Genomic DNA, 17,458 nt, shown 5'->3' with positions numbered 1-17,458 from the left:
CACAGGGGGTGATGGGTGAACGGGACTGGCTGTGAGTTAGGACACGGGGCAGTGAGCACAGCGGGTGATGGGGTGAACGGGACTGGGTGTGAGTTAGGACACGGGTCAGTGAGCACAGTGGGTGATGGTGAACGGGACTGGGTGTGAGTTAGGACACGGGTCAGTGAGCACAGGGGGTGATGGGTGAACGGGACTGGGTGCGAGTTAGGACACGGGGCAGTGAGCACGGGGTGATGGGTGAACGGGACTGGGTGCGAGATAGGACACGGGGCAGTGAGCACAGGAGGTGATGGGGTGAACGGGACTGGGTGTGAGTTAGGACACGAGGCAGTGAGCACAGGGGGTGATGGGTGAACGGGTCTGGGTGTGAGTTAGGACACGGGGCAGTGAGCACAGGGGGTGATGGGTGAACGGGACTGGGTGCGAGTTTGGACACGGGGCAGTGAGCACAGGGGGTGATGGGGTGAACGGGACTGGGTGTGAGTTAGGACACGCGGCAGTGAGCACAGGGGGGTGATGGGTGAACGGGACTGGGTGTGAGTTAGGACACGGGGCAGTGAGCACAGGGGGTGATGGGTGAACGGGACTGGGTGTGAGTTAGGACACGGGCAGTGAGCACAGGGGGTGATGGGTGAACGGGACTGGGTGAGAGTTAGGACACGGGGCAGTGCGCACAGGGGGTGATGGTGAACGCGACTGGGTGTGAGTTAGGACACAGGGCAGCGAGCATAGGGGTGATGGGTGAACGGGACTGGGTGAGAGTTAGGACACGGGGCAATGAGCACAGGGGGTGATGGGGTGAACGGGACTGGGTGAGAGTTAGGACACGGGGCAGTGAGCACAGGGGGTGATGGGTGAACGGGACTGGGTGCGAGTTAGGACACGGGCAGTGAGCACAGGGGGTGATGGGTGAACGGGACTGGGTGTGAGGTAGGACACGGGGCAGTGAGCACAGGGGGTGATGGGTGACCAGGACTGGGTGTGAGTTAGGACACGGGGCAGTGAGCACAGGGGGTGATGGGTGAACGGGACTTGGTGTGAGTTAGGACACGGGGCAGTGAGCACAGTGGGTGATGGGTCAACGGGACTGGGTGCGAGTTAGGACACGTGGCAGTGAGCACAGGGGGTGATGGGGTCACGGAACTGGGTGCGAGTTAGGACATGGGGCAGTGAGCACAGGGGGTGATGGGTGAACGGGACTGGGTGTGAGTTAGGACACGGGGCAGTGAGCACAGGGGGTGATGGGTGACCAGGACTGGGTGTGAGTTAGGACACGGGCAGGGAGCACGGGGTGATGGGTGAATGGGGACTGGGTGTCAGTTAGGACACGGGGCAGTGAGCACAGGGGGTGATGGGGTGAACGGGACTGGGTGTGAGTTAGGACACGGGGCAGTGAGCACAGGGGGTGATGGGTGAACGGGACTTGGTGTGAGTTAGGACACGGGGCAGTGAGCACAGGGGGTGATGGGGTGAACGGGGACTGGGTGTGAGTTAGGACACGGGGGCAGTGAAGCACAGGGGGGTGATGGGTGAACGGGACTGGGTGTGAGTTAGGACACGGGGGCAGTGAGCACAGGGGGTGATGGTGTGAACGGGACTGGGTGAGAGTTAGGGACACGGGGCAGTGCGCACAGGGGGTGATGGGTGAACGGGACTGGGTGTGAGTTAGGACACAGGGCAGCGAGCATAGGGGTGATGGGTGAACGGGACTGGGTGAGAGTTAGGACACGGGGCAATGAGCACAGGGGGTGATGGGTGAACGGGACTGGGTGAGAGTTAGGACACGGGGCAGTGAGCACAGGGGGTGATGGGTGAACGGGACTGGGTGCGAGTTAGGACACGGGCAGTGAGCACAGGGGGTGATGGGGTGGAACGGGACTGGGTGTGAGTTAGGACACGGGGGCAGTGAGCACAGGGGGTGATGGGTGAACGGGACTGGGTGTGAGTTAGGACACGGGTCAGTGAGCACAGTGGGTGATGGGTGAACGGGACTGGGTGCGAGTTAGGACACGGGGCAGTGAGCACGGGGTGATGGGTGAATGGGACTGGGGTGCGAGTTAGGACACGGGGCAGTGAGCACAGGAGGTGATGGGTGAACGGGACTGGGTGTGAGTTAGGACACGAGGCAGTGAGCACAGGGGGTGATGGGTGAACGGGTCTGGGTGCGAGTTAGGACACGGGGCAGTGAGCACAGGGGGTGATGGGTGAACGGGACTGGGTGCGAGTTACGACACGGGGCAGTGAGCACAGGGGGTGATGGTGTGAACGGGGACTGGGTGCGAGTTAGGACACGGGGCAGTGAGCACAGGGGGTGATGGGTGAACGGGATTGGGTGTGAATTAGGACACGGGGCAGTGAGCACAGGGGGTGATGGGTGAACGGGACTGGGTGTGAGTTCGGACACGGGGCAGTGAGCACAGGGGGTGATGGGTGAACGGGACTGGGTGTGAGTTAGGACACGGGCAGTGAGCACAGGGGGTGATGGGTGAACGGGACTGGGGTGTGAGTTAGGACACGGGGCAGTGAGCACAGGGGGTGATGGGTGAACGGGACTGGGTGTGAGTTAGGACACGGGGGCAGTGAGCACAGGGGGTGATGGGTGAACGGGACTGGGTGTGAGTTAGGACACGGGTCAGTGAGCACAGGGGGTGATGGTGTGAACGGGACTGGGTGTGAGTTAGGACCACGGGGCAGTGAGCACAGTGGGTGATGGGTGAGAGTTAGAACACGGTGTCAGTGAGCACAGGGGGTGATGGGTGAACGGGACTGGGTGCGAGTTAGGACACGGGGCAGTGAGCACAGGGGGTGATGGGTGAACGGGACTGGGTGGGTGTCGAGGTTAGGACACGGGGCAGTGAGCACAGGGGGTGATGGGTGAACGGGACTGGTGTGAGTTAGGACACGGGGCAGTGAGCACAGGGGGTGATGGTGAACGGGACTGGGTGTGAGTTAGGGACACGGGGCAGTGAGCACAGTGGGTGATGGGTGAACGGGATCTGGGTGTGAGTTAGGACACGGGGCAGTGAGCACAGTGGGTGATGGGTGAACGGGACTGGGTGTGAGTTCGGACACAGGGCAGTGAGCAGAGGGGGGTGATGGGTGAACGGGACTGGGTGTGAGTTAGGACACGGGGCAGTGAGCACAGTGGGTGATGGGTGAACGGGACTGGGTGAGAGTTCGGACATGGGGCAGGGAGCACAGGGGGTGATGGGTCAACGGGACTGGGTGCGAGTTAGGACACGGGGGCAGTGAGCACGGGGTGATGGGTGAACGGGACTGGGTGCGAGATAGGACACGGGGCAGTGAGCACAGGAGGTGATGGGTGAACGGGACTGGGTGTGAGTTAGGACACGAGGCAGTGAGCACAGGGGGTGATGGGTGAACGGGTCTGGGTGTGAGTTAGGACACGGGGCAGTGAGCACAGGGGGGGTGATGGGTGAACGGGACTGGGTGCGAGTTTGGACACGGGGCAGTGAGCACAGGGGGTGATGGGTGAACGGGACTGGGTGTGAATTAGGACACGGGGCAGTGAGCACAGGGGGTGATGGGTGAACGGAACTGGGTGTGAGTTAGGACACGGGGCAGTGAGCACAGGGGGTGATGGGTGAACGGGACTGGGTGTGAGTTAGGACACGGGGCAGTGAGCACAGGGGTGATGGGTGAACGGGACTGGGTGTGAGTTAGGACACGGGGCAGTGAGCACAGGGGGTGATGGGTGAACGGGACTTGGTGTGAGTTTGGACACGGGCAGGGAGCACAGGGGTGATGGGTGAACGGGACTGGGTGTGAGTTAGGACACGGGGCAGTGAGCACAGGGGGTGATGGGTGAACGGGACTGGGTGTGAGTTAGGACACGGGGCAGTGAGCACAGGGGGTGATGGTGTGAACGGGACTTGGTGTGAGTTAGGACACGGGGCAGTGAGCACAGTGGGTGATGGGGTGAACGGGACTGGGTGTGAGTTAGGACACGGGGCAGTGAGCACGGGGGTGATGGGTGAACGGGACTGGGTGCGAGTTAGGGCACGGGGCAGTGAGCACAGGGGGTGATGGGTGAACGGGACTGGGTGTGAGTTAGGACACGGGGCAGTGAGCACAGGGGGTGATGGGTGAACGGGACTGGGTGAGAGTTAGGACACGGGGCAGTGCGCACAGGGGGTGATGGGTGAACGGGACTTGGTGTGAGTTAGGACACAGGGCAGCGAGCATAGGGGTGATGGGTGAACGGGACTGGGTGTGAGTTAGGACACGGGGCAATGAGCACAGGGGGTGATGGGTGAACGGGACTGGGTGAGAGTTCGGACACGGGGCAGTGAGCACAGGGGGTGATGGGTGAACGGGACTGGGTGCGAGTTAGGACACGGGCAGTGAGCACAGGGGGTGATGGGTGAACGGGACTGGGTGTGAGTTAGGACACGGGGGCAGTGAGCACAGGGGGTGATGGGTGACCAGGACTGGGTGTGAGTTAGGACACGGGGCAGTGAGCACAGGGGGTGATGGGTGAACGGGACTTGGTGTGAGTTAGGACACGGGGCAGTGAGCACAGTGGGTGATGGGTGAATGGGACTGAGTGTGAGTTAGGACACGGGGCAGTGAGCACAGGGGGTGATGGGTGAACGGGACTGGGTGTGAGTTAGGACACGGGGCAGTGAGCACAGGGGGTGATGGTGAACGGAACTGGGTGTGAGTTAGGACACGGGGCAGTGAGCACAGGGGGTGATGGGTGAACGGGACTGGGTGTGAGTTAGGACACGGGCAGGGAGCACAGGGGGTGATGGGTGAACGGGACTGGGTGTGAGTTAGGACACGGGGCAGTGAGCACAGGGGGTGATGGGTGAACGGGACTTGGTGTGAGTTAGGACACGGGGGCAGTGAGCACAGGGGGTGATGGGTGAGAGTTAGAACACGGGTCAGTGAGCACAGGGGGTGATGGGTGAACGGGACTGGGTGCGAGTTAGGACACGGGGCAGTGAGCACAGGGGGTGATGGGTGAACGGGACTGGGTGTGAGTTAGGACACGGGCAGTGAGCACAGGGGGGTGATGGGTGAACGGGACTGGGTGCGAGTTAGGACACGGGGCAGTGAGCACAGGGGGTGATGGGTGAACGGGACTGGGTGTGAGTTAGGACACGGGGCAGTGAGCACAGGGGGTGATGGGTGAACGGGACTGGGTGCGAGTTAGGACACGGGGCAGTGAGCACGGGGGTGATGGGTGAACGGCACTGGGTGCGAGTTAGGACACGGGGCAGTGAGCACAGGGGGTGATGAGCGAACGGGACTGGGTGCGAGTTAGGACACGGGGCAGTGAGCACAGGGGGTGATGGGTGAACGGGACTGGGTGCGAGTTAGGACACGGGGCAGTGAGCACAGGGGGTGATGGGTGAACGGGACTGGGTGTGAGTTAGGACACTGGGCAGTGAGCACGGGGGGGTGAGGGGTGAACGGGACTGGTGTGAGTTAGGACACGGGGGCAGTGAGCACAGGGGGTGATGGGTCAACGGGACTGGGTGTGAGTTAGGACACGGGGCAGTGAGCACAGGGGGTGATGGGTGAACGGGACTGGCTGTGAGTTAGGACACGGGGCAGTGAGCACAGCGGGTGATGGGTGAACGGGACTGGGTGTGAGTTAGGACACGGGTCAGTGAGCACAGTGGGTGATGGGTGAACGGGACTGGGTGTGAGTTAGGACACGGGTCAGTGAGCACAGGGGGTGATGGGTGAACGGGACTGGGTGCGAGTTAGGACACGGGGCAGTGAGCACGGGGTGATGGGTGAACGGGACTGGGTGCGAGATAGGACACGGGGCAGTGAGCACAGGAGGTGATGGGTGAACGGGACTGGGTGTGAGTTAGGACACGAGGCAGTGAGCACAGGGGGTGATGGGTGAACGGGTCTGGGTGTGAGTTAGGACACGGGGCAGTGAGCACAGGGGGTGATGGGTGAACGGGACTGGGTGCGAGTTTGGACACGGGGCAGTGAGCACAGGGGGTGATGGGTGAACGGGACTGGGTGTGAGTTAGGACACGCGGCAGTGAGCACAGGGGGTGATGGGTGAACGGGACTGGGTGTGAGTTAGGACACGGGGCAGTGAGCACAGGGGGTGATGGGTGAACGGGACTGGGTGTGAGTTAGGACACGGGGCAGTGAGCACAGGGGGTGATGGGTGAACGGGACTGGGTGAGAGTTAGGACACGGGGCAGTGCGCACAGGGGGTGATGGGTGAACGCGACTGGGTGTGAGTTAGGACACAGGGCAGCGAGCATAGGGGTGATGGGTGAACGGGACTGGGTGAGAGTTAGGACACGGGGCAATGAGCACAGGGGGTGATGGGTGAACGGGACTGGGTGAGAGTTAGGACACGGGGCAGTGAGCACAGGGGGTGATGGGTGAACGGGACTGGGTGCGAGTTAGGACACGGGCAGTGAGCACAGGGGGTGATGGGTGAACGGGACTGGGTGTGAGGTAGGACACGGGGCAGTGAGCACAGGGGGTGATGGGTGACCAGGACTGGGTGTGAGTTAGGACACGGGGCAGTGAGCACAGGGGGTGATGGGTGAACGGGACTTGGTGTGAGTTAGGACACGGGGCAGTGAGCACAGTGGGTGATGGGTCAACGGGACTGGGTGCGAGTTAGGACACGTGGCAGTGAGCACAGGGGGTGATGGGTCAACGGAACTGGGTGCGAGTTAGGACATGGGGCAGTGAGCACAGGGGGTGATGGGTGAACGGGACTGGGTGTGAGTTAGGACACGGGGCAGTGAGCACAGGGGGTGATGGGTGACCAGGACTGGGTGTGAGTTAGGACACGGGCAGGGAGCACGGGGTGATGGGTGAATGGGACTGGGTGTCAGTTAGGACACGGGGCAGTGAGCACAGGGGGTGATGGGTGAACGGGACTGGGTGTGAGTTAGGACACGGGGCAGTGAGCACAGGGGGTGATGGGTGAACGGGACTTGGTGTGAGTTAGGACACGGGGCAGTGAGCACAGGGGGTGATGGGTGAACGGGACTGGGTGTGAGTTAGGACACGGGGCAGTGAGCACAGGGGGTGATGGGTGAACGGGACTGGGTGTGAGTTAGGACACGGGGCAGTGAGCACAGGGGGTGATGGGTGAACGGGACTGGGTGAGAGTTAGGACACGGGGCAGTGCGCACAGGGGGTGATGGGTGAACGGGACTGGGTGTGAGTTAGGACACAGGGCAGCGAGCATAGGGGTGATGGGTGAACGGGACTGGGTGAGAGTTAGGACACGGGGCAATGAGCACAGGGGGTGATGGGTGAACGGGACTGGGTGAGAGTTAGGACACGGGGCAGTGAGCACAGGGGGTGATGGGTGAACGGGACTGGGTGCGAGTTAGGACACGGGCAGTGAGCACAGGGGGTGATGGGTGAACGGGACTGGGTGTGAGTTAGGACACGGGGCAGTGAGCACAGGGGGTGATGGGTGAACGGGACTGGGTGTGAGTTAGGACACGGGTCAGTGAGCACAGTGGGTGATGGGTGAACGGGACTGGGTGCGAGTTAGGACACGGGGCAGTGAGCACGGGGTGATGGGTGAATGGGACTGGGTGCGAGTTAGGACACGGGGCAGTGAGCACAGGAGGTGATGGGTGAACGGGACTGGGTGTGAGTTAGGACACGAGGCAGTGAGCACAGGGGGTGATGGGTGAACGGGTCTGGGTGCGAGTTAGGACACGGGGCAGTGAGCACAGGGGGTGATGGGTGAACGGGACTGGGTGCGAGTTACGACACGGGGCAGTGAGCACAGGGGGTGATGGTGTGAACGGGACTGGGTGCGAGTTAGGACACGGGGCAGTGAGCACAGGGGGTGATGGGTGAACGGGATTGGGTGTGAATTAGGACACGGGGCAGTGAGCACAGGGGGTGATGGGTGAACGGGACTGGGTGTGAGTTCGGACACGGGGCAGTGAGCACAGGGGGTGATGGGTGAACGGGACTGGGTGTGAGTTAGGACACGGGGCAGTGAGCACAGGGGGTGATGGGTGAACGGGACTGGGTGTGAGTTAGGACACGGGGCAGTGAGCACAGGGGGTGATGGGTGAACGGGACTGGGTGTGAGTTAGGACACGGGGCAGTGAGCACAGGGGGTGATGGGTGAACGGGACTGGGTGTGAGTTAGGACACGGGTCAGTGAGCACAGGGGGTGATGGGTGAACGGGACTGGGTGTGAGTTAGGACACGGGGCAGTGAGCACAGTGGGTGATGGGTGAGAGTTAGAACACGGGTCAGTGAGCACAGGGGGTGATGGGTGAACGGGACTGGGTGCGAGTTAGGACACGGGGCAGTGAGCACAGGGGGTGATGGGTGAACGGGACTGGGTGCGAGTTAGGACACGGGGCAGTGAGCACAGGGGGTGATGGGTGAACGGGACTGGGTGTGAGTTAGGACACGGGGCAGTGAGCACAGGGGGTGATGGGTGAACGGGACTGGGTGTGAGTTAGGACACGGGGCAGCAGAGTTTTGGATGAGCTGAAGTTTATGGAGGGTGGAAGTAGGAGGCCGGCCAGGAATGCGCTGGAACAGTCACCTTGCTAGAATCACGGCACACGGACAACTCTCGGATATTTCTGGTTTAATACACACTGTACAAAAAATTACAAAGTGCAACATCGATAAAAATACTAATTACATATAAACACGGCGACACGCGTGCGTGGGAGGCACACGTACAGGAGCTGCTTCAACAGTGGCTGCTGGGCACAGCTCTGACCAGGCACTTGTGGAGACGGGACACGGTGTGGACCTCACGCCCTGCCGCCTCCCGCCAGGCGCTCGCCAGGCTCTCCTTCTCACACTTGTTGAGCTGGCTGCTGCAGAGTCGCAGCTCCCCGAGTTTCGCCCCGATGACCTCCGTGTTCGATGGCCCCTGGACCGAGGAGCCTGAAAGACAGAGGGGCGTAAACCCCAGTTTAGTGCATCCTCTCGGAGACCGGCGCACACCCATTTCATTCTTCTTTCTTGCACTTTTCCCTCCTGATTTGAGTGAGAAGGTTTTTTTTTTAATTTAATTCGTTCTCGGGGTGTGGACGTCGCTGGCAAGGTCGGCATTTACTGCCCATCCCTAGTTGCCCCTGAGGTCGTGGGTTGAAGCCCCACGCCAGAGACTTGAGCACATAATCCAGGCTGACACTCCCAGTGCAGTACTGAGGGAGTGCTGCACTGTCGGAGGGGCAGTACTGAGGGAGTGCCGCACTGTCGGAGGGTCAGTACTGAGGGAGTGCTGCACTGTCGGAGGGGCAGTACTGAGGGAGTGCTGCACTGTCGGAGGGGCAGTACTGAGGGAGTGCCGCACTGTCGGAGGGTCAGTACTGAGGGAGTGCTGCACTGTCAGAGGGGCAGTACTGAGGGAGCGCTGCACTGTCGGAGGGACAGTACTGAGGGAGCGCTGCACTGTCGGAGGGACAGTACTGAGGGAGTGCACTGTCAGAGGGGCAGTTCTGAGGGAGCGCTGCACTGTCGGAGGGGCAGTACCGAGTGAGCGCCGCACTGTCGGAGCGGCAGTACTGAGCGAGTGCTGCACAGTCGGAGGGGCAGTACTGAGGGAGCGCTGCACTGTCAGAGGGGCAGTTCGGAGGGAGCGCTGCACTGTCGGAGGGGCAGTACCGAGTGAGCGCTGCACTGTAGGAGGGTCAGTACCGAGGGAGTGCTGCACTGTCGGAGGGGCAGTACTGAGGGAGCGCCGCACTGTCGGAGGGGCAGTACTGAGCGAGTGCTGCACTGTCGGAGGGGCAGTACTGAGGGAGCGCCGCACTGTCGGAGGGGCAGTACTGAGGGAGTGCTGCACTGTTGGAGGGGCAGTACTGAGGGAGCGCCGCACTGTCGGAGGGGCAGTACAGAGGGAGAGCTGCACTGTTGGAGGGGCAGTACTGAGGGAGAGCTGCACTGTCGGAGGGGCAGTACTGACGGAGAGCTGCACTGTCGGAGGGGCAGTACTGAGGGAGTGCTGCACTGTCGGAGGGGCAGTAGTAGGGTTCTCTGCCGCCAAGCGCATGACCCAGGGAACCTTTTCCGCGGGGAGGGGGGAAGGCACAGTGATCATCGAGTCCAATCAGACGTTGATCATTTGAAACCAGTGCCACCTGAAGTAATCGTACCACCGGCCAACAACAGCTTGTATTTATATAGTGCCTTTCACTTAGTAAAACGTCGCAAGGCGCTTCACAGGAGTGCAATCAGACAAAATTTGACACCGAACAACAAAAGGACAGGTGTCCAAAAACTGGGTCAAAGAGGGAGGTTTTAAGGAGTATCTTAAAGGAGGAGAGAGAGGTAAAACGGCAGAGGGGTTTAGAGAGCTCAGCGCCTTGGCAGCTGAAGGCACGGCCGCCAGTGGTGGAGCGATTAAAATCGGGGATGTTCAAGAGGCAGAGATCTCGGGGGGTTGTGGGACTGGGGGAGTTACAGAGATAGGAAGGGGCGAGGCCATGGAGGGATTTGAACACAAGGATGAGAACGTTAAAATGGAGGCGTTGTTGGACCAGGAGCCAATGCAGGTCAGCGAGCACAGGGGGTGATGGGTGAACGGGACTGGGTGCGAGTTAGGACACGGGGCAGTGAGCACAGGAGGTGATGGGTGAACGGGACTGGGTGCGAGTTAGGACACGGGGCAGTGAGCACAGGAGGTGATGGGTGAACGGGACTGGGTGCGAGTTAGGGCACGGGGCAGTGAGCACAGGGGGTGATGGGTGAACGGGACTGGGTGCGAGTTAGGACACGGGGCAGTGAGCACGGGGTGATGGGTGATCGGGACTGGGTGTGAGTTAGGACACAGGGCAGTGAGCACAGGGGGTGATGGGTGAACAGGACTGGGTGAGTTAGGACACGGGGCAGTGAGCACAGGGGGTGATGGGTGAACGGGACTGGGTGTGAGTTAGGACACGGGTCAGTGAGCACAGGGGGTGATGGGTGAACGGGACTGGGTGTGAGTTAGGACACGGGGCAGTGAGCACGGGGGGTGATGGGTGAACGGGACTGGGTTAGAGTTAGGACACGGGGCAGTGAGCACAGGGGGTGATGGGTGAACGGGACTGGGTGTGAGTTAGGACACGGGGCAGTGAGCACAGGGGTGATGGGTGAACGGGACTGGGTGTGAGTTAGGACACGGGGCAGTAAGCACAGGGGGTGATGGGTGAACGGGACTTGTTGTGAGTTAGGACACGGGGCAGTGAGCACAGGGGGTGATGGGTGAACGGGACTGGGTGTGAGTTAGGACACGGGGCAGTGAGCACAGGGGGTGATGGGTGAACGGGACGGGGTGCGAGTTAGGACACGGGGCAGTGAGCACAGTGGGTGATGGGTGAACGGGACTGGGTGTGAGTTAGGACACGGGGCAGTGAGCACGGGGGGATGATGGGTGAACGGGACTGGGTGAGAGTTAGGACACGGGGCAGTGAGCACAGGGGGTGATGGGTGAACGGGACTGGGTGTGAGTTAGGACACGGGGCAGTGAGCACAGGGGGTGATGGGTGAACGGGACTGGGTGTGAGTTAGGACACGGGGCAGTGAGCACAGGGGGTGATGGGTGAACGGGACTGGTTGTGAGTTAGGACACGGGTCAGTGAGCACAGGGGGTGATGGGTGAACGGGACTGGGTGCGAGTTAGGACACGGGGCAGTGAGCACAGGGGGTGATGGGTGAACGGGACTGGGTGTGAGTTAGGACACGGGGCAGTGAGCACAGGGGGTGATGGGTGAACGGGACTGGTTGTGAGTTAGGACACGGGTCAGTGAGCACAGGGGGTGATGGGTGAACGGGACTGGGTGCGAGTTAGGACACGGGGCAGTGAGCACAGGAGGTGATGGGTGAACGGGACTGGGTGCGAGTTAGGACACGGGGCAGTGAGCACAGGGGCTGATGGGTGAACGGGACTGGGTGCGAGTTAGGACACAGGGCAGTGAGCACAGGGGGTGATGGGTGAACAGGACTGGGTGAGTTAGGACACGGGGCAGTGAGCACAGGGGGTGATGGGTGAACGGGACTGGGTGCGAGTTAGGACACGGGGCAGTGAGCACAGGGGGTGATGGGTGAACGGGACTGGGTGCGAGTTAGGACACAGGGCAGTGAGCACAGGGGGTGATGGGTGAACAGGACTGGGTGAGTTAGGACACAGGGCAGTGAGCACAGGGGGTGATGGGTGAACGGGACTGGGTGTGAGTTAGGACACGGGGCAGTGAGCACAGGGGGTGATGGGTGAGCGGGACTGGGTGTGAGTTAGGACACGGGTCAGTGAGCACAGTGGGTGATGGGTGAACGGGACTGGGTGTGAGTTAGGACACGGGTCAGTGAGCACAGGGGGTGATGGGTGAACGGGACTGGGTGTGAGTTAGGACACGGGGCAGTGAGCACAGGGGGTGATGGGTGAACGGGACTGGGTGTGAGTTAGGACACGGGGCAGTGAGCACAGGGGGTGATGGGTGAACGGGACTGGGTGCGAGTTAGGACACGGGGCAGTGAGCACAGGGGGGTGATGGGTCAACGGGACTGGGTGTGAGTTAGGACACGGGGCAGTGAGCACAGGGGGTGATGGGTGAACGGGACTGGGTGCGAGTTAGGACACGGGGCAGTGAGCACAGGGGGTGGTGGGTGAACGGGACTGGGTGTGAGTTAGGACACGGGGCAGTGAACACAGGGGGTGATGGGTGAACGGGACTGGGTGCGAGTTAGGACACGGGGCAGTGAGCACAGGGGGTGATGGGTGAACGGGACTGGGTGCGAGTTAGGACACGGGGCAGTGAGCACAGGGGGTGATGGGTGAACGGGACTGGGTGCGAGTTAGGACACGGGGCAGTGAGCACAGGGGGTGATGGGTGAACGGGACTGGGTGTGAGTTAGGACACAGGGCAGCGAGCATAGGGGTGATGGGTGAACGGGACTGGGTGAGAGTTAGGACACGGGGCAATGAGCACAGGGGGTGATGGGTGAACGGGACTGGGTGAGAGTTAGGACACGGGGCAGTGAGCACAGGGGGTGATGGGTGAACGGGACTGGGTGTGAGTTAGGACACGGGGCAGTGAGCACAGTGGGTGATGGGTGAACGGCACTGGGCGTGAGTTAGGACACGGGGCAGTGAGCACAGGGGGTGATGGGTGAACGGGACTTGGTGTGAGTTAGGACACGGGGCAGTGAGCACAGTGGGTGATGGGTGAATGGGACTGAGTGTGAGTTAGGACACGGGGCAGTGAGCACAGGGGGTGATGGGTGAACGGGACTGGGTGTGAGTTAGGACACGTGGCAGTGAGCACAGGGGGTGATGGGTGAACGGGACTGGGTGTGAGTTAGGACACGGGGCAGTGAGCACAGGGGGTGATGGGTGAACGGGACTGGGTGTGAGTTAGGACACGGGGCATTGAGCACAGGGGGTGATGGGTGAAAGGGACTGGTTGTGAGTTAGGACACGGGGCAGTGAGCACAGGGCGTGATGGGTGAACGGGACTGGGTGTGAGTTAGGACACGGGGCCGTGAGCACAGTGGGTGATGGGTGAACGGGACTGGGTGGGAGTTAGGACACGGGGCAGTGAGCACAGGGGGTGATGGGTCAACGGGACTGGGTGCGAGTTAGGACACGGGGCAGTGAGCACAGGGGGTGATGGGTCAACGGGACTGGGTGCGAGTTAGGACAGGGGGCAGTGAGCACAGGGGGTGATGGGTGAACGGGATTGGGTGTGAGTTAGGAGATGGGGCAGTGAGCACAGTGGGTGATGGGTCAACGGGACTGGGTGCGAGTTAGGACACGTGGCAGTGAGCACAGGGGGTGATGGGTGAACGGGACTGGGTGTGAGTTAGGACACGGGGCAGTGAGCACAGGGGGTGATGGGTGAACGGGACTGGGTGTGAGTTAGGACACGGGGCAGTGAGCACAGGGGGTGATGGGTGAACGGGACTGGGTGAGAGTTAGGACACGGGGCAGTGCGCACAGGGGGTGATGGGTGAACGGGACTGGGTGTGAGTTAGGACACAGGGCAGCGAGCATAGGGGTGATGGGTGAACGGGACTGGGTGAGAGTTAGGACACGGGGCAATGAGCACAGGGGGTGATGGGTGAACGGGACTGGGTGAGAGTTAGGACACGGGGCAGTGAGCACAGGGGGTGATGGGTGAACGGGACTGGGTGCGAGTTAGGACACGGGCAGTGAGCACAGGGGGTGATGGGTGAACGGGACTGGGTGTGAGTTAGGACACGGGGCAGTGAGCACAGGGGGTGATGGGTGAACGGGACTGGGTGTGAGTTAGGACACGGGTCAGTGAGCACAGTGGGTGATGGGTGAACGGGACTGGGTGTGAGTTAGGACACGGGTCAGTGAGCACAGGGGGTGATGGGTGAACGGGACTGGGTGCGAGTTAGGACACGGGGCAGTGAGCACGGGGTGATGGGTGAATGGGACTGCGTGCGAGTTAGGACACGGGGCAGTGAGCACAGGAGGTGATGGGTGAACGGGACTGGGTGTGAGTTAGGACACGAGGCAGTGAGCACAGGGGGTGATGGGTGAACGGGTCTGGGTGCGAGTTAGGACACGGGGCAGTGAGCACAGGGGGTGATGGGTGAACGGGACTGGGTGCGAGTTACGACACGGGGCAGTGAGCACAGGGGGTGATGGGTGAACGGGACTGGGTGCGAGTTAGGACACGGGGCAGTGAGCACAGGGGGTGATGGGTGAACGGGATTGGGTGTGAATTAGGACACGGGGCAGTGAGCACAGGGGGTGATGGGTGAACGGGACTGGGTGTGAGTTCGGACACGGGGCAGTGAGCACAGGGGGTGATGGGTGAACGGGACTGGGTGTGAGTTAGGACACGGGGCAGTGAGCACAGGGGGTGATGGGTGAACGGGACTGGGTGTGAGTTAGGACACGGGGCAGTGAGCACAGGGGGTGATGGGTGAACGGGACTGGGTGTGAGTTAGGACACGGGGCAGTGAGCACAGGGGGTGATGGGTGAACGGGACTGGGTGTGAGTTAGGACACGGGTCAGTGAGCACAGGGGGTGATGGGTGAACGGGACTGGGTGTGAGTTAGGACACGGGGCAGTGAGCACAGTGGGTGATGGGTGAGAGTTAGAACACGGGTCAGTGAGCACAGGGGGTGATGGGTGAACGGGACTGGGTGCAGGTTAGGACACGGGGCAGTGAGCACAGGGGGTGATGGGTGAACGGGACTGGGTGCGAGTTAGGACACGGGGCAGTGAGCACAGTGGGTGATGGGTGAGAGTTAGAACACGGGTCAGTGAGCACAGGGGGTGATGGGTGAACGGGACTGGGTGCAGGTTAGGACACGGGGCAGTGAGCACAGGGGGTGATGGGTGAACGGGACTGGGTGCGAGTTAGGACACGGGGCAGTGAGCACAGGGGGTGATGGGTGAAAGGGACTGGGTGTGAGTTAGGACACGGGACAGTGAGCACAGGGGGTGATGGGTGAACGGGACTGGGTGCGAGTTAGGACACGGGGCAGTGAGCACAGGGGGTGATGGGTGAACGGGACTGGGTGTGAGTTAGGACACAGGGCAGTGAGCAAAGGGGGTGATGGGTGAACAGGACTGGGTGTGAGTTAGGACACTGGGCAGTGAGCACGGGGGGTGAGGGGAGAACGGGACTGGGTGTGAGTTAGGACACGGGGCAGTGAGCACAGGGGGTGATGGGTGAACGGGACTGGGTGTGAGTTAGGACACGGGGCAGTGAGCACAGGGGGTGATGGGTGAACGGGACTGGGTGTGAGTTAGGACACGGGGCAGTGAGCACAGGGGGTGATGGGTCAACGGGACTGGGTGTGAGTTCGGACACGGGGCAGTGAGCACAGGGGGTGATGGGTCAACGGGACTGGGTGTGAGTTTGGACACGGGGCAGTGAGCACGGGGTGATGGGTGAACGGGACTGGGTGTGAGTTAGCACACGGGGCACTGAGCACAGGGGGTGATGGGTGAACGGGACTGGGTGCGAGTTAGGACACGGGGCAGTGAGCACAGGGGGTGATGGGTGAACGGGACTGGGTGTGAGTTAGGACACAGGGCAGCGAGCATAGGGGTGATGGGTGAACGGGACTGGGTGAGAGTTAGGACACGGGGCAGCGAGCACAGGGGGTGATGGGTGAACGGGACTGGGTGCGAGTTAGGACACGGGCAGTGAGCACAGGGGGTGATGGGTGAACGGGACTGGGTGTGAGTTAGGACACAGGGCAGTGAGCAAAGGGGGTGATGGGTGAACAGGACTGGGTGTGAGTTAGGACACTGGGCAGTGAGCACGGGGGGTGATGGGTGAACGGGACTGGGTGAGAGTTAGGACACGGGGCAGCGAGCACAGGGGGTGATGGGTGAACGGGACTGGGTGCGAGTTAGGACACGGGCAGTGAGCACAGGGGGTGATGGGTGAACGGGACTGGGTGTGAGTAAGGACACGGGGCAGTGAGCACAGGGGGTGATGGGTGAACGGGACTGGGTGTGAGTTAGGACACGGGGCAGTGAGCACAGGGGGTGATGGGTGAACGGGACTGGGTGTGAGTTAGGACACGGGGCAGTGAGCACTGGGGGTGATGGGTGACCAGGACTGGGTGTGAGTTAGGACACGGGGCAGTGAGCACAGTGGGTGATGGGTGAACGGGACTTGGTGTGAGTTAGGACACGGGGCAGTGAGCACAGGGGGTGATGGGTGAACGGGACTGGGTGTGAGTTAGGACACGGGGCAGTGAGCACAGGGGGTGATGGGTGAACGGGACTGGGTGTGAGTTAGGACGCGGGGCAGGGAGCACAGGGGGTGATCGGTGAATGGGACGGGGTGTGAGTTAGGACACGGGGCTGTGAGCACGGGGTGATGGGTGAATGGGACTGGGTGTAAGTTAGGACACGGGGCAGTGAGCACAGGGGGTGATGGGTGAACGGGACTGGGTGTGAGTTAGGACACGGGGCAGTGAGCACAGTGGATGATGGGTGAACGGGACTGGGTGCGAGTTAGGACACGGGGCAGTGAGCACAGGGGGTGATGGGTGAACGGGACTGGGTGTGAATTAGGACACGGGGCAGTGAGCACAGGGGGTGATGGTTGAACGGGACTGGGTGTGAGTTAGGACACGGGGAAGTGAGCACAGGGGGTGATGGGTGAACGGGACTGGGTGTGAGTGAGGGCACGGGGCAGTGAGCACAGGGGGTGATGGGTGAACGGGACTGGGTGTGAGTTAGGACACGGGGCAGTGAGCACAGGGGGTGATGGGTGAACGGGACTGGGTGAGAGTTAGGACACGGGGCAGTGAGCACAGGGGGTGATGGGTGAACGGGACTGGGTGAGAGTTAGGACACGGGGCAGTGAGCACAGGGGATGATGGGTGAACGGGACTGGGTGTGAGTTAGGACACGGGGCAGTGAGCACAGGGGGTGATGGGTGAACGGGACTGGGTGTGAGTTAGGACACGGGTCAGTGAGCGCAGTGGGTGATGGGTGAACGGGACTGGGTGTGAGTTAGG

The 17,458-nt window shown here is 61.7% G+C and overlaps 2 protein-coding genes across 3 annotated transcripts in view; both read right to left on the bottom strand.

Moving 5' to 3' along the window:
• Nucleotides 1–8,628, bottom strand: part of LOC147116855 (kinesin-like protein KIFC3) — a 77,388-nt gene extending 68,760 nt beyond the window's left edge. Inside the window, exon 1 of the mRNA XM_085987178.1 lies at nt 8,617–8,628. Within this exon, the coding sequence (XP_085843304.1) occupies nt 8,617–8,628 (12 nt within the window). The remainder of the gene's footprint in view (nt 1–8,616) is intronic.
• tonsl (tonsoku-like, DNA repair protein) overlaps nt 8,578–17,458 on the bottom strand; it is a 195,341-nt gene continuing 186,460 nt past the window's right edge. For both annotated transcript variants that reach the window (XM_085987264.1, XM_085987263.1), the window contains exon 26: nt 8,578–8,898. In XM_085987264.1, the coding sequence (XP_085843390.1) occupies nt 8,699–8,898 (200 nt within the window). In that variant the 3' untranslated portion in view covers nt 8,578–8,698. The remainder of the gene's footprint in view (nt 8,899–17,458) is intronic.

The sequence above is a fragment of the Somniosus microcephalus genome, chromosome 5 (assembly GCF_052327205.1).
Source record: "Somniosus microcephalus isolate GS21.2 chromosome 5, FLI_Smic_1.0, whole genome shotgun sequence".
Classification (NCBI taxonomy): Eukaryota; Metazoa; Chordata; class Chondrichthyes; order Squaliformes; family Somniosidae; genus Somniosus; species Somniosus microcephalus.
The sequence above is the reverse complement of the archived record's forward strand: the minus strand, read 5'-3'. Positions and strand labels throughout refer to the sequence as shown.